Source organism: Neomonachus schauinslandi, chromosome 10 (assembly GCF_002201575.2).
Source record: "Neomonachus schauinslandi chromosome 10, ASM220157v2, whole genome shotgun sequence".
Classification (NCBI taxonomy): Eukaryota; Metazoa; Chordata; class Mammalia; order Carnivora; family Phocidae; genus Neomonachus; species Neomonachus schauinslandi.
This window is the reverse complement of record NC_058412.1, coordinates 59,927,623-59,950,137: the sequence shown is the minus strand read 5'-3', so window position 1 is coordinate 59,950,137 and position 22,515 is coordinate 59,927,623. Positions and strand designations below refer to the sequence as shown.

The following is a 22,515-nucleotide window of genomic DNA, read 5'->3' as shown; positions in this document are numbered from 1 at the left end:
GCGCTGCGCCGCCGGCCCGCGCGGGGGCGAAGATTTGCATGTACGAAATTGGGAAGAGGGGGAACCACCCATCGAAAACCCCGAGCCGCCGTCCGCCTGGGCCCGGGAGAGCCAGCCCCACTTCGCCGGCCGGCCCGACCCCAAGTGCTCCCAGGCGGCCGGTGCCCTGGACGGCAGCGCTCCCTCCCACCCGCTCCTGAACTTTAAACCACGCGCCTAAGAACAACCTGGAGGAGGGGGATTTCTCCGGAGTCGGCGGCTTTCGCACGCTCGGGACAGTCACCGCCCGGCTCCCAGCGTTCCCTGCGCTCCCGAAGATCCCGCCTCCCGCTGCCCGGACCCAGTCTCAAAGCCGGGGGCGGCAGGGGCGGGGCGCGGGGCACGGACGGGGCGGGACGCGGGCCCCGGGGAAGGCGGTGGTGCGGGGCCTACGTCAGTCGCGGGAAATCCCCCTCCCACCAGGCTGCTTGCCTCTAGGCCCGGCAGGCGCTCGGTTCTCGCGGCGCTCCGCCCCCTGCCCCTGGCTCCCGCACCTTGGACGGGAGAAGCCGGGTGATCCGGAGCGCGAGAATTAAGGGGGTGGGAAGGTGTGAGCCGCAAACCCCGAGGAGGGCGGGAAGGAGGAGGAGGCCCCGTGGGGAGGTCAGGCGGACTGGGGTCCCGCCGGCAGAGTCCCTCCGCCGCCGGACCGACGCGGGCTGATTGTGGCGGCCTCGGGTCGGACACTTGGAGAGTGCGGCGCGGTGAGCGGAGCCATGGCCTCGGGTGAGTGTTTCAGGCGCGGGTCCGGGCCGCGGGAGGGAGCTCGTCCGGGGGTCTTGCAGTTCAGGGTGTCGGGGTCTCGGTTTCGGTTGTGTGCGTTCTGTCTTTAAAATCGTCTCACCTGGCAAATTGTCAGCCTTTAAAAAAGTTACCTGGCACGGGGTTTGCGTGCGAAATCAAAGTCACGCTCTGTATTTTGATGCCATTATAATAGCCGGAACCTTAGAAATTCCCAACGACTTGATTTTTAGGATTAGGGAAGTAACACGAATCTAAATGAGGACGGAGAGTTCTCGTATTTAAAAATTGATTTATATTGAAATGGTGGTTTTATGTTTTAGAACAGGAATGAAGAACCTTCAGACCTCAGGAGTGCTCTCCTTTTTTTAGTTTAATCAAGTGCCGGGAGGTGATCGCTGGATGTGTTGACAGTTGTACAAAATGTGGTGCGGCTTTAAAAGTCACCAGTGGTATCATAACGGGTCTTAAGTTGCTTCAACAAAGTGGATAATTTCTACTATAAAGCGGGTACTTTCTAGTTTACGTAGAAGTCATTTTTTTTCTTTGTTGGAAGAAAGGGGGAAAGGAGTATTGGAATATCCGTGCTTTAAAATAGGAGTAGAAATGAAAACTTTACATCACTAATGTAACAATTTATTTTCAGTTAACCGATGCGTAGATCTCTTGCTTTGGGGGGAAACGAGTTTACCAAGAAACAGGTTAGAGGGCAGGGGAGGGAGTCTCATATATATAGCCGTGGTTTAGATCTGCCTGTAACCTAAAGGGAAGTAAATCAAGTAGACTGTGTTCGAGTTGGACCTTTACAGGATCCTGGCAAGGTTCACGGGGCCCTTTCTCGGCAGACGGAGCAGCGTGAGCAGAGGCAGGGAGGCCTTGTAGGGTAAGTTAGCGGTATACTAGGAGGCTGAAGGTTTTGCGGGACCTGTTTATGCTTGACCCGCGTCCTCCCAAGACCCTGGTTCAGTGACCCTCAGAGGCTGATGTCTAGCTGAGAAGAGGAAGTAGAAAGCATTAAAGGATTTTTTTTTAAGGGGTTGAGCAGAACAATGCCATAGCTACTGCTGTAGGCCGAAAAGGAAATTGGGGTGGTTCACATGACATTTGATTTCAGTTTGTCTGTGGTTTTTTATGTGAGAATACAAATGTAGTTTAAAATATTTCAACTTTCTCTTTACCCACTTCAGTGACCCCAAACTTTCAGATAATTTTGTAAATTTATAATTTAAAGGCATGTTTAGATTAAAAGTGCAAAGATGATCTGAAATATTTGGCTAATTTATTGGATGACAGAAAGATTTTGTATGAAAGTAGTAAAGAATGGTAAGCAGTATAAGTAAAAAAGGTCAGACTGCTGGCAGTTTAACCAAACTTCATTAATATGTGGCATGAGTGTAATACTTCTAATTCTTTTAAAAGAGAGAAAAGAACTATTTACATAAAGGTAAGACCCACATTATTAAAAAATGTGATACGATTTAAATTTGTTTAATGGTACTATATTTTGTGCTGTTGTGAGGACTGATTCCCTAAATTGAAGGGGAAAAAATTTAAAGGAATGGAAAGTTGTAGGGTAATTATCTTTTTTTTTTTTTTTTTGCCTTTTCTGGAGTTGCATTAAAATGGGACTATTTAAAATATGACAGATTATTTAAATTGTAATTCAGTTGTTTGAAAACTGCCAAGGAAATTTTTAAAAAGGAGTCTGGGAGTATTTTTCTTAATCACTTGTAAAGGCCTTAGAGAAAAAGATTCAGTAAATTATAAATTCTTATCCTGTTTTGAAACAGTAATTGAACTGAAAGAGTAATAGGAAAAAAATTTTGCTTAATTAGTTATCACTGTCTAGTTTAGATTATTTGTAGTAAGGTAGTAGTAAAACCTCAAAAAAGTATTTTTATTGATTACCAGGCACTTTAGACCATTTCTTCTTTTCTCACCGGATGTCATATGTAAATAGGTATGTGTAGCTGGATTTGTTATCTGTAAAATAACAAACGTAGAATGTAAAAGTAACAGATCATAATCTCATTAGCAAAAATTTAAGTACCATGAGTAATGGGGAATTTAATATATAGATATATAAAAATTATATATATGTATATGATTCTATATGATTCTAAATTTTGTTCAGGTAAATTACCAAATTATTTAGGATTTCACAGATCGGGTTCTATTAAGCTGTCTTTATTGCCTTTTTTTTTTAACACCTTGATTTCTGTCTTGTGACACAATTAATTAGAACAGGTACTGTTAAGAAAAATGTTCCCTGTCCCATGTAGGGTATGCATAGGCAGTCACTACTCTTGTATATTTATGATTCTGTTTTGTTTAAGTAAAATTAGCTATTTTGTCTGAATTTAAAGCTTCTCATTGTTCCTGTAGAAAGTGCAAAATATTCTTATGCAGAGATAGCTCTGTTTACTTGTAAGTATGGTAAAATATGTTTTAAAATTTGATAATTGATTTTTATTCACAGTGTTCTTTAGTATAGATGTTGTGTCATAGAATAGGAAGTACATGAAGAAATTGTTTTTGTAAACCACACTACTTCCAACTCTGTGGTATGAATTTCAAGAGAACTATAAGTATTTCTCTTGAGTAAGGGGGAAAAAAAAAATCAGTGTAATTATGATACACCTTAATCATTAATGATAGAGCTGGAAGCTGGAATTGACAACTAAAGCAAATGACTTTTTTTAAGTAGAAGACTACACACTATAAACATGAAGGCTGTTTCCAAAATGTGGCACGTGAAAATGTAGAGACAACAACTGTATAAAAGGATTAAGTTGATATATGTATGATAGGGTAAAGGGAATGAGTGAGTGAAATGGCTAAGGAGGAATCGTGATGAAACAATATTGGGAACATCTGGGGTGTGTGTATTATCTTTCCCAAATACAATATAAGAGGCCCAGAATTTCCTTTTGTTCCATCCTTCTCTCATCTGTGTTCTCTGCATATGATCGGGTTTGTAGGCACATGACCCAAATACTTGCATGGGACATACTTAACTAAAAGAATTTCTTTGTTTAATTCATTTTTAAGTAGGCATCCTGTAATTTTTATTTTTAAATCTGGCAGTCTTAATCAAGATAGATGAGTTGGTACTGCCATTTATTTTTAAGTTGATTAAATACCTGAGTAATCTAGGACAGATTTTAAATATTTCTTTGCTTTTTCATTCTGGAAGTTAACATTTTTTTCAAGATTCCCTCTCTCCCCACCGTAATGGAATCTCTAGCAGTAAAATCTCTGTTGTGAAACTCTTGCATCTTTTATTTACCTTGTGGTGCGTACATCAGCCAAATACTTGTCTGAAAATTCCCTTACTTGGATGCTTAAGACTTATTTGAGAGTCAGCCTCAGAAATTGGAGTAAATCTGGACTTTAGCCCATAATGAACCTGGTTTTATTCCAGTTCTGCCACTCTGTAATATAAAAATGGGAATAACTACTACAACATCTTGTTTTGAGGAACAACAGACAATTCATGCCCATAAATGTTCGTTTTCTTATGTAGTGGAGCTGTTTGGAGACTCAGACCTCTAGGAAACAGGAGCTACTAGAGGTAGTTGGCACTCACTATTGTTTGAGTATCCTGACATTCTAGAATTCTGTGAAACCTTCAAAACTTGCAATAATAGGCTAGAATAGATGCTAGACAGAAAATCGTCTTTCAAGACTTTGAGAATGTGCATTTACTTTTAAATAATTTGGAATGGTTTTCTGTATTTTTAAGCTAGTGGAGAAAAGTTTGACAGTGATGTTTGGAGGCAGTGTATCTTTTCTCCTTTGTCCACTTAGATGATAGTAAACATTCTGAAAGAAAGTAAATAAAAAATTTCTTAGTAGATAGACCATGTGTCCTTTTACTAATTTGATTGATACAACTTATCCTTCATTTGATTTCTTTTGCACCTTCTGTGTTAGTCTTTTTCTATCATGTGGGAATAGGCTTAAGTTTTCATTGCCCCTTTGTTAATTGAATGCCATTCTATCTATGTGAGAAATGGTAACTCTAAATTTTGATCATAATTAGGAAGAAACGGAAGAAGTGTGTCTTAAGGTAAAGAAGCTTAGCACCACAATTCAGTTGGGTTCCTAGGTTTGAGGAATGATGAATAGATCTTATTTTCTTTTTCTCCAGAGTGAAAGTGATACTTAGAAAAGTATATATTGTTAGCTCCATCTGCTCCTTTGGCTCTCAGGCAGTCTATTATCCAGTACTTCTGCAAGGGAGATGCAGTCTGCAGTCAGTCTCAGCTGTGGTGTTGATACATTAGCGTGTGATCATTTGCTTGCCGTATTTTAAGAAATGTTATGATAATGACAGTATTAATTTTGCAAACAATTTACCTTTTAAATAAATTGGTGTGATTGAAGGCTATCCCTATCATAATGCTTTTTTCCCTTGCTTATATTTGGCTAAGCTTTTTAGGGTGGGAGAAAAAAGAGTTAAAGTCGTCAGAATTAAAAAAAAAAAAAGTCAGATTTTCCTCTGCCTAGTTTGTCACCCAGCCCATACTTGTACATGAATTTTTGGATTGCTTTTCTGGATATGTGCATTTTTTCTGCTTCTTTATGTTTTAGGGCTCTGGTTCTTATTCAGGAGTGTGTTAGAATTGCTTGGAAGGCTTTCCCAGAAATATGTCGGGGCTTTAAAGATTTCTATTTCTATTCAACAGATTACAAGTGGGATCAGGGCGCGTATGTTTTTTGAAAAAGCTTCCAAAGTGATTCTAGTATACACCCCCACTATGAACTCTGTTCCAGGAATTTCATTGCATCTAAATATTCACTTGCCTATTCCAAGATGCATTATCTTCTTAAACTAAGTTGTATTTATTTTAGGTTATTTGCTGTAATAAGTTATTGTGACTTTACCTCCAGCTGTTTTATGCTTTTTTTTTTTTAATTTGATCCATTGGGATCCCAGCTATCATATTTGCTAATCTCATTCATAATTTCTTTTTCTTATGACTTCATAATTTTGAAATTTATCATCTATAAAATGGGAGATAATACCTGTTCTGTTTTTATGAAGATTAAGGTTAAGAGGATCAAATGAGAATATATGTAAAAGTACTTTAAAACAGTATTATAATTACTGTAATTAATTTTTTCCTGAACAATTAATGCTGGTTCCTGGTGCTAGCCATAAGGTTTTAATTAATGTGTGTATTTCTGACAATTGAGACTGCATTTTTAACTTTTATTTCAGTGTAGTTTTTTAGTCTTAAAAACTCAAATAGCACTCTTTTTCTGCTTAAGTGCAAATAAAAACATAAATATATCTTGCAAACATTTTGGCTGTATTTGAAATGTTATTCTGGTATGTATTAGCATTTTACAATATTGTTAAAAATGTAGGGGTCAATACCAGCTTTGCATAGTATTGGTTAAAAAAAAGTACAGTAGACAACTTGCTTAACCACTTTGAAGAAATTTCAGTACTTTTCAAAACTGTAGTGATTTGAGATAATCTTAGTTAAGAGTACTTATTTTCCCTATAGTTCTCTGATTTACATTTTACCTTCTTCCACTCCATACAAAACTACAGTTCAGCACTCTATCTTAAGGAAGAATGGCACTTCAAAACACAGTGCTAAGGGAGGAAATAACAGGTACATTATACTGATGCATGACATAAATGATTTATAGCTGGGAAGTATTTTTAAATCATAAATACAGATAAATTAGACCATGAATAGGTATGAAGAGTAGAAAAGTGTAGCAATTCTAATACCTACAAAGCACTATTTTTTTCCATAGTAGTGGAACCTAATAAGGAAAATCTGATTAATCACTAATACGATCCTTCGATGTTTGTATAACTTACACAAACAAAAAGATTTTTAGATTTTCAGTTATTCACTCCCCAGATATTTACTGAATATCTATGTGCATGGCACTGATGAGTAAGTCACAATTCCTGCCTTCAAGTAGCTTGAAAAGAAATAAAACAAGTAGCTTGATGAAATAAAACAAGGAGCTTTTTCAAGAAGAAATAAAACAGTGAGTCTCCCCTAAATTATAGTTATTTGGAATAATTATCATGAACAAAATACTATGATAATTTAGAGGAGGGGGAGATTATTTCCAGCTGGGGGAATATGAAATATTACAATAACATATTACCTGGTTGATAATGAGAGTTTTTACCAATAAAGAGCTTGTACAATAGGAAGAATAGATTTCAAAGGTTTTGTAAGTACTTGATACTATATGATCACTAATATTTGTCGTTTTTATAACTTCACATCTTTAAAAATTCTTTTATCTTTTAACAACTGCTTTTCGGTTCTCTTGCCTGTAGACTTTTCTCACAAATACTTTCTAGTTTAAGGAAGTGTTGTGTAACCAATGAAATATTTGAAAAATCCCTACGAGCCTAGCACTTTTATTCACACTCTTCCCCCAAAAGTTAGCCACTTACCATTAATGATGTAATTCTCTATCAACTTCCCACCAAGACACCTTTAAGTAAGTAGTGGGCAGGGATTTATTTGACCTTTAGCTAAAGCACATAAATTATTTAAGATATAACTTAAAAAATACTGTTGAGTATTTCGAACTATTGAGAGGAAAATGTACTTTCTTTTAAATACTCCTGCAATGATATATAAGGATGTGAAATACTTGAAGCTGAAATGTGAATTTGAGTTATTCATAATATATAAGGATATGTAAGTATGTGACAGTGAAAAATGAAAGACATCTGCATGCCTTACATTTTTCAGTAAAGTTGAAATAAGTATTACGAACATGATTAGGTTAAAGTCCGGTTTCCCTGGCTCTACCAGTAACTTTCCTCAGTAACCCAAAGTAGAAACTGTGGAGCCTCAGTGATTCTTTACTTGCTCCTAACCCTAATGTTCAGTCAGTCACCAGGAACTGTCAATTTTATTGAAATAATCCTGCACTCCTGCTACCACTACTAGATGTCAGACATGCCCTCACTGTTGCCCACAGTACTGTCACAGCCTCGAAACCGATCATCAGGCTCTTTCTCCTTTTCAGTCTGTCCACTGCCACCAGAGTTCTTACTCTAAAATGTCAGTCCAATCATATGATTCTCCTGCATAAAGCCCTTCGTTGATTCTTTGTCACTCGTGGAATAAAATCCAAATCCCTAATGTCCTTTGTACTTTGTACAGATTTGTACAGATCACAAATGTACTCTGGCTTTTGGTTCCAAGGGTAGAAGTGTACTGCACTTCCACTGTGGCTTCATTGGTCATTTTTAAACTCTTCCTCTTCTATGCTGCTACGCCTTTGGACACACTGTTCCCTTTCACTAGAAGGCCTTCCCCTTCTACTCTCCCCACCTTTTTGCTTCATTAACTCTTTTTTCTTTGATTTGACACAGGCATGCCTGATTCTTTTGCTTTTACTATCATTTTATGCACACTTTTGTTAGCATAAACAAAATTTTGTTTTGTTGGACTCTTCTGTAGTCTAATAATTTGTGTTGTTTGCCTCCCTGTTCTATAAAATTCTTGAAAGCACCAGTTGTTATACCATCATGTTATGTATCACTATAAATCATTTTCAAGAAAGCATCTGAAACAATAGTAGACAACATTTATTGAGTATTTGTCATAGGCGTGATACTTGATAAGAATTGAACACACACTACCTTGATCCTCACAACACGAGGTAGGTGCTATTATTATTCCCATTTCATAGATTTGGAGACTTAGAAGATACATTTCCAGGGTCCTTGCTATTAAGATATGGCTAAGTAGGACTCAAAAGGCCTCTTCCTCACACTGTACCAATAAGACCCATTGTGTTACCCTTTCTAAAGATTTGCTTGCATTCTAACAGAGGGTAAGTCTTTAGTCAGAGAAATGGATTATCTAATTGTGGGAATTTAGAAATCACTAAACTGATGGAAGGAAAATGGGGTTTTTTTGAATGGAAGACATCTTCATACCCCTGAAATAAAGACGCATTGCCAAGTACTCTACTTGTAAGCACTTGAGTATCTTCATTGAATTTTTCATTTCTATAGTATGGATAATAAGAAGGGTAAAGATGCATATGTTTTAGACAACTTTACTGACATATAATTAATGTATAATATATTGCACATGCTTAAAGTTTGCAATTTGATAGCTTTTGACATATGAATACAACCTTAAAATCATCATCACAGTCAAGATAATTAACATATCCATCATCCCCCTGACTTTCCCCATCCATTCCACACCCCTGTTCTTAGGCAATCAGTGATGTCCTTTTTTTGATTATAGATTAGTTTACATATTCTAGAGTTTTATATAAATGGAATCCTACAGGATGTGCTCTTTTGGTCTGGCTTCTTTCAGTCAGTGTAACTTTTTTTAAATTGGGAGTATAGTTGACACATAATGTTACATTAGTTTCAGGTGTATAACGTATACAATTCATCCATGCTGTGTAGATCAGTTCATTCTAAAGTTCCATATTTTGAATTACATCTGTTATAGAAAGTAATTTATTTTCTTCTTTTGTGTCTTCAGTAGAGATTTAGATGGAACTGATTGAAAATTCTGTTGAGCTTAAAATGAACACTTCTGGAACTTGTTTTGATGTTCTCTGTATTAATCCTTTTAAGATTCCAGTGGAGATATTAAAAAAAACACATCCTTCTGCAAGGATTTAAATGCATTTTCATTTTCAATTAGCAGTCTTTTAGTCCACTGTTAAGGGTCTAATGTAAAATCAAGCAGCTCCACTCACTTTTGGAGTATGATATTGTACTTTTGAAGACTATCTTCTTGACCCTTCTGGGGGAATCTTGAGGGATGTCCTTGTTCTTGGTCTTAACGTGAAAAGTGAATATCTCTGAAGTGGGGATCTCAGAACTTCATGCTGGCATTAGCTCTTGACATTAAATGATAAAGTGCTAACCAATAAATATAACTTGAGTGACTTGTGTTAACACTGTATAGGAGCTCAATATGAATGGGAGAAGAGGTACCTTTACCATCCAGTCTTGGATAATTACATTTCAACCTTATTATTTAATATTGGGAGGGAAAATTTTTTAGTCTGCTATTTTGAAAAAAAACCAAAATGGTCAAATCCATTATTACTGCTATCCTAATCTCACCCCCTCCTTTTTAAATTTTCAGGTGGGTATAACCCATGTATAGAGATCATTGAACAGCCCAGGCAGAGGGGCATGCGTTTTAGATACAAATGTGAAGGGCGATCAGCAGGCAGCATTCCAGGGGAGCACAGCACAGAGAACAACCGAACATACCCATCTATCCAGGTAATAGACCATTCTCCTTTGTGTATCTAACTCTTAATTGCTCCATATTTTATCTATAGCAATTACATGAAAGGCCCAGTTTCTTCACAGTGTGCTCTCATTTCCTCTGTGCTTATATGTATACTCTCAACGGATATTTATGATACGACAGTGAATATAAGAGCATGGCATTCAGTGGCCCAACATCCAAGTATTTTCTCTCGCTCTGTGATAATATTTTGGTATAGCTTGTTTTAAAAAGAAAATAAGCAGAATCAGATGAAAGTAGTGCAGAAAATAATATGCCAAGGAACTGAGAGGTAAATTCTTCCCTTCTGGTATTCCCTGGAAGGTTCCATCCAAACAGTATTTGTCAGTCAGTTGGACTTTATTTATCTAGTGCTAACTACGTTATATAAATTGAACTCTCATTTAGTAGGTCAGTTCTGAATGAGATAAATTTATGGATCATATATTTAATTTCCCCCTTTTTCAGATTATGAACTATTACGGAAAGGGAAAAGTGAGAATTACATTAGTAACAAAGAACGACCCATATAAACCTCATCCTCATGATTTAGTAGGAAAAGACTGCAGAGACGGCTACTATGAAGCAGAATTTGGACAAGAACGCAGACCGTTGTTGTAAGTACACAGTCACAGACATCTTTAGGAATAGGATAAGCAGAGGATGCTCTGTTTCTTGTACATGTACATCTGTTATTTCTTAGCAGGATAAAGTAATTTCTCATTCTACTTCTGTTTACTGTAGTATACATTTAAATTTTCTTACCACTTGTAATAGAACTACCCTTTTATTCTTTATTAGTATACACAGCCCATGATGGTAGCAGGAATACTTATTTATTGCTACTAAAGGTAAACATAAACTTATTTTACGCTGTGATTTTCTTTCTTAGTGTGAACAATCTCTGAAAAGTTTTCTTTCATATATTTTTACTTTGTCTTTTCATTAATAGTTAAAAATTACCAGATATGAGAGAACCGAATGGAAACCTGGAATTATTATTTAGAAAAGGACAGGTTATAAAAGTAACATGATAAGATAAGAAAAAGGATGTAACACTTTGTTGTTGGTTAGGCTGCCACAAGATGGGTCCATTCATCATGTTGGTGATAGTATAAATTAATAAAATCCTTCTGTTGTAGGCACTTCAACAACTACATAGGAAAAGCCTGAAAAATATGAATGTCTCTTGAACCAGCAATTCTACTTCTAGGAATTTATCCTCAGGAAACAATTAAGCATGTTCAGACATTTAGCTATAGTTAATGTTCGTTGCAGCTCAGTTTCTAATGGCAAAAAGTTAAGAAGCTATCAAAATAATAAACAAGGAGGGATCAATTAGATAAACTGGTACATCCATGCAGTGTACTCCTATGTAGCCTTAAAAATAACATTGCAAATATCTCTTTGTATAAAAAGATATTCACATTATGTGAATAGGTTTTAAAGCAGAATATGTGATAAAAAAATCTTTTAAAAAAATAGATGTGTACATGTACTTGGTAGTATATACACTAAGGTATTAATAGTGGTTGTCTCTTGGTGGGTAAGACTGGGGTTTTATGTTTTTCTTTTAACTTATGTTTATTCTGTGATTCATTTTTTATAATGAACATGTATTGCCTTTGGAAAAAACTGAACCTAATTACAACAAGGAAAATGTTAGTAGCCTCCTTATATATTAATAGTAACTATCTAGAAAATATACTTTAAAAATATTCCTCTTACAATTACAACACAAAACAAAAAAATATCTAGTAATACACATATGGCAAGAAATATTTCCTATTTATATCATTTGACCTCCCAACACCATTTTACACCGTGGACCAGTCCTTTCTTGGAACATTCTTATTTCTTGATTTCTGTGAGAACAGAGTCTCCTGTTTCATTTTTCTGGCTGTTCCTTCTCAATCTTAGTTATAGACAGTTAAATTCTTAGTTATGTCCAATAATGCCCTTTATGGTTCTCCTGCTTCTCCTCCCAGTCCAGGACCCTGTTAAGGATCACACACTGTATTCACTTGTCATGTTTATTTAGTTGTCATGATTATTAAAGTCTCCTTTAATTTACGATAGTTTCTCAGCCTTTTTTGGTCTTTCATGACATTAACATTTTTGAAGTCTAGGCTACTTGTTTTGAAGATTGTTGTTCAATGTGGATTAGCCTAGTTGCTCGTTTATATTCATGTTACTATGATAACATGAATAATATTTTCATGTTAACATGAAACATTTTGGATGAGAAATCTACAGAGGGGGGTGCAATGTTGTTCTCAAAATATCCCTTCAGGAGAAATGGGATATTAGTATTTCCATTGGTGATATTAATTTGCATTCTATTGTAAAGAAAAACTTTCCCTTTTTCCCCTTCCCCCTTAAAAAAAAAATACCACTGTAGACCCTTGGATTCTTATATTCAGTGTACTGTAGTCCATTACTGGCATTATTATTTTGATGTTCAGATTGACCCTGATTTGACCAACGCAAGCCCCTTCCTCCTGCTCCCTGTATCTTTTTGATATGCTTCTATCTTTCTTTGAGCACTTCTTTACTTTCTGACACAGCAAAGTGTTCAGGACTTACTTGTACTTTTCTCGCCCCAGCCCTGAAATCAGTTTTTATAAGGAGCCCTGGTTCCTTTCAGTGGAGAATGGTATTTAGTCTTTTTGACATATTCTCTTAAGTATATCAAAAGCACCTCAAATAGAATATGCCCCAAACTCTGACTTTACCATGATCATACTTCTTTCTTCTCAATGGGTCTTCCAATGTGCTTTATCTCGGTGGTTGCTATAAAAGCCCCCAGACATGGGTATCATCCTTGACACCCCTCACACAGGCACACGCATTGAATTCATTAACAGGTACCTCCTAAATAATTACTGAATCTGTGCACTTCTCTCAGTGATCTCCGTCAGCACCACACTACCCGTAGTCGAAATAAATGTAGGCTGCCAGAATAGCCTCTTGACTGGTCTTCTTGCATCAACTCTTTTTGTACCTTTTCTCCTCAAATCTGTCCTCCACTTTAGCCAAGGTGATCTTTTTTAAAAATTAATTTATTCAGAGTGATCTTTTCTTTTTTTTTTAATTTTTTTTTTTAAAGATTTTATTTATTTATTTGAGAGAGAGAATGAGAGACAAGAGAGCATGAGAGGGAGGAGGGTCAGAGGGAGGAGCAGACTCCCCGCTGAGCAGGGAGCCCGATGCAGGACTCAATCCTGGAACTCCAGGATCATGACCTGAGCCGAAGGCAGCCGTTTAACCAACTGAGCCACCCAGGCGCCCTGGAGTCATCTTTTCAAATAGAAATCTGATTGTCACATTCCCATTTAAAACATTTTAAGGGCTTTATGTGTCTCTTGGAATAAGGGCAGTATTCCTTATTGGCCTACAGGGTCCACAGGGTCTGCTTGTATTTTTAGCCTTCTGTCCTATGCTTCCCTTGAACTCTATACTCCAGTCCCAGAGGCCTTCCTTTAGTTTCCTGTGCTCACAAGACTCTTCTGTAGGGGCCTTTGCTTGTTCTGTTCCTTCTTCCTGAAGTCTCTTTCTCTCCTCATCCCCTCGTTCATTTCTGTTTAAGTGCCACTTTGTACAGTAAGCCTCTCCGTCCTTCCTGAATTGATCAACTCTCCCGTCATAGGCTCCCGTGACACAGTGTATATCTCCTTTATAAAACTTGTCATGATTTCAGTTTCGCGTTTTTTGCATGTGATTATTTAATATGGATCTAAGTGCTTCACTAGACTAGAGGTCAGCAAACTTTCTCTGTTAAGAGCCAGATAGTAAATATTTTAGGCTTTGCAGGCTATATGGTCTCTGTTGTTGCATCTGCTCAATTCTGTTATAGCGTGAAAGCACACATAGACAATATGTAAACAAATCAGCTTGTCTGTGTTTCAGAAAATCTTTATTTAGAAAAATGGGTGGTGGGCCCGGGTATGGTCCATGGGCCACAGTTTGCAAACCTCTGCACTAGAATAAGCCCCTTGAGGAGAGGGATTGTAATGCCCATTACTTTCTAGAGTTTTTGGTACAGAGTAGGAATCCCAAAATTTGTTGAATGACTGAATCAGTGAATGAATGAATAATTGATTCAAATAATCTTCATGATCCTTGGTTTCCTCATGTCAGAATTTCAAAAATCCCTACCACTTCTAATATTCTGTGAATAGCAAATACGATTTTTCAGATGAAACAAAATTTAGTGTATAAATATATTAAAATAAATAATTCTTTAAAATCTTTTGTCAAAGAAAAAGTGAGAACCAAGCTATGAATCTTTCAAAGAAGTGGAATACTTTTGAGGAAGAGGATTATGGGTTTCAGGGTTTCGAGAAAGGATTATGAATTCAAGATTTATTTTTTAATTATTGGAGGTAAAGGAAAGAAACGCCAAAGATATTTTAGGTGCTAACAAAATGACAAGTACGGTGAAGGTGCAGAACATAAACACAAGGCACCATGAGATGGAGAGGAGCAAACGAGGCGGGCAGCCTCCTGTTGCCCAAGTGCCATGTGAAGTTTGAACAAATAGTAATGTTATTATAACCAAGTTTTGCTTCCTTATTCACACCCACCCAACTTTAATGATGTCATGGTTTTTCCATGTGGGAACAAGTATGACTGGTGGTGGTAGGGGGGGAGTTCCCCCCACCATCATCTGTGCTACAGATATGCAAATTAGTAATATTTGTAGCTATTGAGAAGTTTTCCATAAATGACATTTTGAAACTTTTGTTAAATATTATTGTTCGTATTAAACATCTTTCTAATTTAAAGATTTTTTTTATTAAACATCTAATTTAAAAGAAAACATTTCAGTGCTTTCTTATGAATGATTATTATAATTTCATGTAATATAGCATAAAACATATTCCATTGCTACTAGTAGTGAAGTCAGGGCTCAAAAATCAAATGTCTGTGGAATGGATCAGGTGTCAGAGGACTAGCAGGCACTGTAGTAAATTGGAGAGCCCTGCATAAATGGGGCTGCAGGTGCTGAGCTCCAGCGAGGTGTTCCTGTGTTAGGCTACTGTGGCCAGACCTTTCGAATGTTCAAGAGAAGCCAGAAATCCAGATGTTTATATGCAATTACTGGATTGTTCAATGTTAGTAGTGTGTGCGCATTTTTTTTTTTTTTTTTTAAATACAGGCGACACTTTTATGGGCTCAGCAAAACATACCTGTGGGCGTCCTTTTACAACTCTTGTTTGGGAGGTCAATTTTAGCTTTTTGGTATTACTTCCCTGTTAATCTTCATCTATTTTGGCGTATTTGACATAGGCACAGGATGTACCCTTGATTTTTGCAGTATTTTTTGGTAAGACTTCATTTATTTGTCCTTGTGTTTAACTATAATACAGTTTGAAAGTTCTGTTTTCCTTCTAGTTTTCAAAATTTGGGTATTCGTTGTGTAAAGAAAAAAGAAGTAAAAGAAGCTATTATTTCAAGAATAAGGGCAGGAATCAATCCTTTCAATGGTAAGTATGTTTGACAGAATTATTTCTATTATTTGGATATTGACCTATTTGTGCAAGTGAGTTCTGTTTGTATCTTGAACCTGTGCTTTAAAAGCTGTCCTAAGTTTTGTGTTCACTTTTCTGCTTGCTGATGGATACCTGTATCCAAGGAAGGAAGAAGATTTAAAACCTTTCATAGTGTTGGGGAAAAAAATTATCTGACAGGGCTTTCTGGTATCTGTGGAAAGGGCCGTTGTTTTCTATAAGAAAACCTCACAGATGTTCTGATTTCTTTTTGAATGTGGCCTTCCGTATGCCATTCCAGCAGACAGTATACGTGACCTTTTCTGAATGTTGAACTGGCACTGTGGTTATTTAAATCAAGGGCATACTCAGCAGCGAAATTTAAATTAATCCCAGGGTGGAAGAAGACGTATAGAAATACTAGAAGCTATACAAAATATTTTCATAGTGTATTTGTGTATAAGGCTAGGTATTTACTGGTTAGTGGGTTTTGTCAGGGATAGTGTGATCTGGTATAGCGCCTGGCAACTGTAAGCACTCTGTGTTGTTTGAAGAGATGAATGACTACACCAAGCTAAATGCTGGCATCCCACACTAGGGTAGTCTCCACTGTAAAGTCTTCTGCAGCTACTTCAATAGGCATCATTCAGGAACTGAATGACAATAACATTTTCAAAGAATAGATCTCTCCGTCATATTTAAGACATCCTCGTATCATTGGTTTGTGTTTTTCCTGGATGTATAAAAATAATTTAAGGGTTATGAAGATAATTTAAGGAATATGTTCATAACCAAGTGCTGTATTTTTATGAACCATAAGGTCTGCATCTCTTCTCCCTAGGTCTTTATTTTTCATACTATTTAGTATAATGCTGTAAACAAAAGTCCCCTTCTTCCCCTTCAGTCTTCCACATCAGAGCAAGATGACTATTAAGTTTGGTGTGTATTTTTTTAGAATTTCCTTTATACATGTATAGCTGTCTCCCTAGTTTAGGAACTTATCATTTCATAGTTTTTACAGTGGAGACTACTGTAGTGTGGGATGCCAGCATTTAGCTTGGTGTAGTCATTTATCTATTCAAACAATACAGAGTGCTTACAGTTGCCATCCCCAGCAAAATCCACTAAAGAGTAAGTATCCAACTGTATACACAACTATATGCATGTATTTTTATATAAATAGAACCATGCTACTGCTTTTTTCTTTTCACTTAGGAATAGATCTTAAGCATCTTGCCATGTTAGTACTTATAAATCTATTTTACTTTTTAACAGAGTATGCTATTGTTTGGATAGACCACAATTTAGCCATCTGTTAATGAACATTTAGGTTATTTTCATTTTATTAAAAAAACTCCATTGAACATATATACACAGAGTTTTTGTGTGATTATTTCCTTAGGATAAATTTTTTTAAAGTTTTTTTTTTAAATTTATTTAAGTCCTCTCTACACCCAACGTGGGGCTCAAATTATGACCCTGAGATCTAGGGTCGCTTGCTCTTCTGACTGAGTCAGCCAGGCACCCCTAGGATAAATTTTCAAAAGTGGAAAATTTCTGGGTCAAGAGTGTATGCTCATTTTCATTGCTAAAGTAAAAGCCCAAACTTATAAAGAGTCCATCTGTGTCCAGATGCAGTGTAAAACAGGGATCATGTAGTATAAAAGAAGATCATAAATAACAGCTACCATGTATTATTTTTTGTATGTCAAGGAGTAAATGTTAAGTGCTTTATGTATGCTATGTATTTAGTCATTACAACAACACTGCTTTATAGAAGAGAATCCCAAAGCTTTGGTTATGGTAATTTCCCCAAGTTATGTAGCAAGTACAAGTGGCAGAGCTAGAGTTCCAGTCTAGGTCTCCTGACTCCAGTGGAAAAGGCATTAAGAAAGGAAGATGCAGGAGTCAAGAGGCAGATGGGCCCTCCAGAAGTTTTTTAGGTTTTTGGTTTTTTACCAATCCAGAACCAGGCATGATGTTAATAACACTCATATAGCACCTAGAATAGTTCTTAGTACAAAATAAGTGCTTTACATATTTTATTTTATTTAATCTTTAAAATTTTTTTTTAAAGTTTATTTATTTATTTAAGTAATCTCTACCCTTCAATATGGGGCTCAGACTCACAACCCCGAGATCAAGAGTCGCATGCTCTTTCGACTGAGCCAGTCAGGTGCTCCTTATTTCATTTAATTCTTACAGCAACGTATGAGGTAGGGACTGTTGTTATCTCCATTTTGAAAATAAGGAAATGAAGGCATAGAAAAATTAAGTAATTTTCTCAGGGTCATGGAACTGGTAAGTGGTGGTGCTGGGATTTGAACACAGGTAGCCTAGCTACCAGGCTCATGATCTTCTCTCTACTGAGCTGCCTAGGTGGATTTAGATTTGGGGAAGGAAGCAATCCTGCCAGTTGAGCCTTCACAGTGTTTGTGGTTTTGGTTGTTGTTTAGTTTTTTGTAACATCCCTTTCTTCCCCATAGCCCTTTTGCTCTCTCTAGGTGAAGGACGTATCTCACAGTTTGAGTTGTGGAATCCACCCCACCCTCACTTACTACTAAGAAGTGATCTTCTTAGAACAGTGCTTTTTATAGCATATTATTCTGATTAAGAAATTGGAATGGCTCTTTTAAAAGTTTAAAAACTAAATGGCCCTCAATTGAAAGTCTTCCACATGTAACTCCAACATATCTTTCCTGCCTTCTCTTCCACTGGTCCTCGTCATAAACCCCTCACTCTTCCAGCAAAACTCTCTTGTTCACCTTACCCTGATCATCTCTCTGGCCATCTTCTCCATAATCCGTAGGGATGTAGGTAAGCTTACACCATTTGTAGCCTGGATTGTGTTGTTAGCCCCTAAACTTGTGGTCCTGCCTCTGTTCTTTATCATCTTCCAAACACTTTATACACTGCATACAAAAATACCTTCTAAAACCAGTAGGAATCACTTCAGAACTCTGCTTATCATCCTTCAGTGGCTCTGAATAATTTTCATCAGTGGTTCTCAATTTGAATGTGCATTAAGAATCCCTTCTTACTTGCTAAAAAGGTAGATTCCAGGTCACATTCTGATTAATTTGTTAGGTCTGGCAAGGGATCTGGGACTGTGTTGGTTGTTTTTTGTTTTGTTTTTGTTTTTTAAAGATTTATTTATTTGAGAGAGAGAGAGAGAGAGAAAGAGTGCACACACGAGCAGGGGCAGGGGGCAGAAGGAGAGGGAGAAGTAGACTCCCTGCTGAGCAGGGAGCCCAGACTCGGGGCTCGATCCCAGCACCCCGGGACCATGACCTGAGTCAAAGGCTGATGCTTAACTGAGTCACCCAGGCACCCCTGGGACTGTGTTTTAAGAAACCTGTAGCTCCATGTTTCTTAACTTATTTGACTAACTCATAGAAGAAACAGATCTTATTTCTCCACTCAATACATACATAGGCATACATACATACATAGATAAAAACATTATTCTTTTTTTTTTTTTAAAGATTTTATTTATTTATTTGAGAGAGAGAATGAGATAGAGCATGAGAGGGGGAGGGGCAGAGGGAGAAGCAGACTCCCTGCTGAGCAGGGAGCCCGATGCGGGACTCGATCCCGGGACTCCGGGATTATGACCTGAGCCGAAGGCAGTCGCTTAAGCAACTGAGCCACCCAGGCGCCCTAAAAACACTATTCTTACTACATGCAATATACTCTCTTATAGCTATGCCTTTGCATTCCATTTCTTCCCCCACCTTTTTTTAAGAAAATGCTTATCCAACCCACCAAATTAGTTTTTTTTTTTTTTTTTTTAAAGATTTTATTTATTTATTTGAGAGAGAATGAGAGAGAGCACATGAGAGGGGGGAGGGTCAGAGGGAGAAGCAGACTCCCTGCCAAGCAGGGAGCCCGATGCGGGACTCGATCCAGGGACTCCAGGATCATGACCTGAGCCGAAGGCAGTCGCTTAACCAACTGAGCCACCCAGGCGCCCCCAAATTAGTTTTATGACTGAGCAGTGGGTCCCAAATTCTTACTACATGGAATATGTTCTCTATGCTATTCCATTCTTCCATTCCTTTCCATTCCATTTCCTTCTCTCTCTCTTTTTTTTTTAAAGAAAATGCTTATCCACATGTACCTCTATGTTTATAGCAGCATTATTTACAATAGCCAAGATACGGAGGCAGCCCAAGTGTCCCATCAACTGATGAGTGGATAAGGATATATGTGTATATATATATATACACACACAATGAAATGTTATTCAGCCATAAAAAAAATGAAATCTTGCCATTTGCAACGACATGGGTGGAGCTAGAGAGTATAATTAAGTGAAATAAGTCAGTCAGAGAAAGACCAATACCATATGATTTTACTCAAATTTGGAATTTAGGAAACAAAACAAATGAGCAAAGGGAAAAACAGAGACAAACTAAGAAACAGACTCAACTCTAGAGAACAAACTGATGGTTACCAGGGGGAGGTGCATGGGGGAGGGTGAAATAAGTGATGGGGATTAAGGAGTGCACTTGTGATGAGCACCAGGTGATGTATGGAATTGTTGAATCACTATATGGTACACTTGAAACTAGCATAGCACTGTGTGGTAACTAACTGGAATTAAAATTAAAGAAAAGAGAAAATGCTTATCCAACCACCAAATTAATTTTATGACCAGTGTGGGTCCCCAACTACAATTTGAAAATCTCTGCCCTAGATGATTCTGATGCAGGTGATCCATGGGCCACACTTTGAGCAACTCTGACCTACTTGCTAGATTCAGCTTCTCAATCATGGCACTCTAAGCCCTTCATAATCCAATCTTTGCTTTCCATTCCATCATCACCTCTAGCTTGCACTGCCTCGACTTCCTGTCCCTCCTTCCCCTAATACTGAGTGCACACATACGTGCTTTGTTTTTGCCATCTGAACCATTTTGCCAGGTTAGAAGAGCCACATTCTTTCTTGCTACTCAGCCTTTAAATATATGCAACTCTCTTACATGGAATATTCTGATCTACCTTGTGAATTCTTCCTGTTCAGCTTTCAAGTTTAAGGTCACCTCTTTGAAGCTTTCTGTGACCTTTCCAGACAGAGCAAAATGTTTTACATATTTCTGATATGATTTGCTATAATTTTGTTTGCATGTTTCTCCTTCACTGAGTCCTGAGGCTCTGAAGGACTGTCTTCTATGTATCTCTAACACATAGCCTAGTATCTGGCACATGGTAGAGGCTTAATTAAAATTTGTTGAAAGGGTAAATGAACAAATGAATGAGTGAACATGCCTTATTTGTAGTTGTCTACCAAAAATATTCAAGTTGTTTTCCTTACCTGAAATGCCCTGAAAGCCTTTTCAGCTCTCCTGAGCCAAAGGTGATACCTCCTAATTATAACATTCACTCAGCAATTGGTCATGAAAAGCTTTGTGACATCTGTTGCATCCTTTAATGCTTCGGTGGTTGTCTTCTGAGATGAATTTCATGCTCACTGTGGACAGGATCTCTGATGGAACTGGGTTATATTTCACTTTGGTACCTCAACAGTATATTTATATTAAATATCTTCACAACTAAGTGCCTTGAGGTAAAAGTCTACTTCTATGCAGTAGGTTACACATCTTACCTACTTATGTGCATTCATTCCTTCAACAGGTGTTTACCTCATTCAGTCTTTATAGTCCGAGCTTGTTCTAGATGCTTCGGATAAGTTAGTGAATAAAACAGAAATTCCTGCCTTTGAGGAGCTTATATTTCTGTGGAGAAAGACTAACAGTTAACAAATTTGCTAGATAAGTGTATTATATAATTTATTAGACAATGAAAAGTGCTAAGGGGGAATATCAGCAGTGTAAGGAGTTGGGAATCCATAGTTAGGGGGAACAGGTTATAAATTATAAATGGATGATTATAGTAGGCCTCATTCTCTATTCTGATGTATTTTTCATAATAGAAATAATGATTATTATGTTATTATTTTCCTAGAGTATTGAAATAAAACCTAAAATGTACATTTCTAATACTAAGCAAAACAAAATCTAATCCCTCTAAAAAACCTCAAAAACACTAAAAACTAATTTAAATAACCTGAACTCAGAGGTAGAATTATCCTTTCTTTGGTTGTTTATTTTTTTTTTGGGATCTGCAAGTTCAAATTCTACCACTTACATAGAAATTTGTCAGAGCTGAATTGATACTTTTTCATAGCTGCATCACTTCACATAGGAGAATTCTGCTGTACTGCAAGAGACCAGCTGACTTTGTTTTTGTGATATATATTTATGATATATAGAAACAAAGGAGTTGCTCAGTTCTCCTGGGTTTTAAAAAAAACAAAACAATGGAATTGGAAATGTTTAGCAGAGTAGGATCTACAAATTCTGATCCATAGACTGATGCTACCTCATTGTGACAGTCTGTTTTCTAGAGATCAAGTATCATGTGAAAATACAAAGACTATTAAAAACGATTCTTACTTTGCGTAGAATTAGTTTGTGTACTACATCAACTAGTATGTTGTAAGGCCATTCCTTATCTTTCTTGCTATTAGTTCTTTAAAACAGGAACTATCTCTTGCAAATAGGGATATATAGCAATCAAGTAGTATTAACCTTGAGGCTTCATGTAAAAATATTGTTCAAATTGTCTAAGATGTGCTAAAATCTAAATTGGGTGAGGAATTTAATGAAGGGCTTCAATATCAAGTTTTTTTTTTTTTTCAATATCAAGTTTTAATAGTGTCCACTTAGCTGGAATAAAAGAATAGCAGTTAGACTTCGTAGAGGACTCTTACTACAAAAGCTGAAAAAAATTTCATTTATTTATCATTTTCTATCTATGTATTTAAGGACATATAAGGAATTCTAATATTCAGTAATTAGAATCTAGCATTTTGACAATAAAGAATTTGCAATTCAGTTTTATTCGGTATTTTACTATTTTTCCATATACAGGACATTGAATTGTTACAAAAACTGTTTTACA

At 37.0% G+C, this 22,515-nt stretch overlaps 1 protein-coding gene across 1 annotated transcript in view; it reads left to right on the top strand.

Annotated features, from left to right (window-relative positions):
• The first annotated feature begins 582 nt into the window (after positions 1-582).
• The window catches only part of REL (REL proto-oncogene, NF-kB subunit), a 32,446-nt gene continuing 10,513 nt past the window's right edge, over positions 583-22,515 (top strand). The window contains exons 1-4 of the mRNA XM_021699165.1: positions 583-765; positions 9,909-10,051; positions 10,527-10,675; positions 15,456-15,547. Coding sequence (XP_021554840.1) covers positions 756-765; positions 9,909-10,051; positions 10,527-10,675; positions 15,456-15,547 — 394 coding nt within the window. The 5' untranslated portion in view covers positions 583-755. The remainder of the gene's footprint in view (positions 766-9,908; positions 10,052-10,526; positions 10,676-15,455; positions 15,548-22,515) is intronic.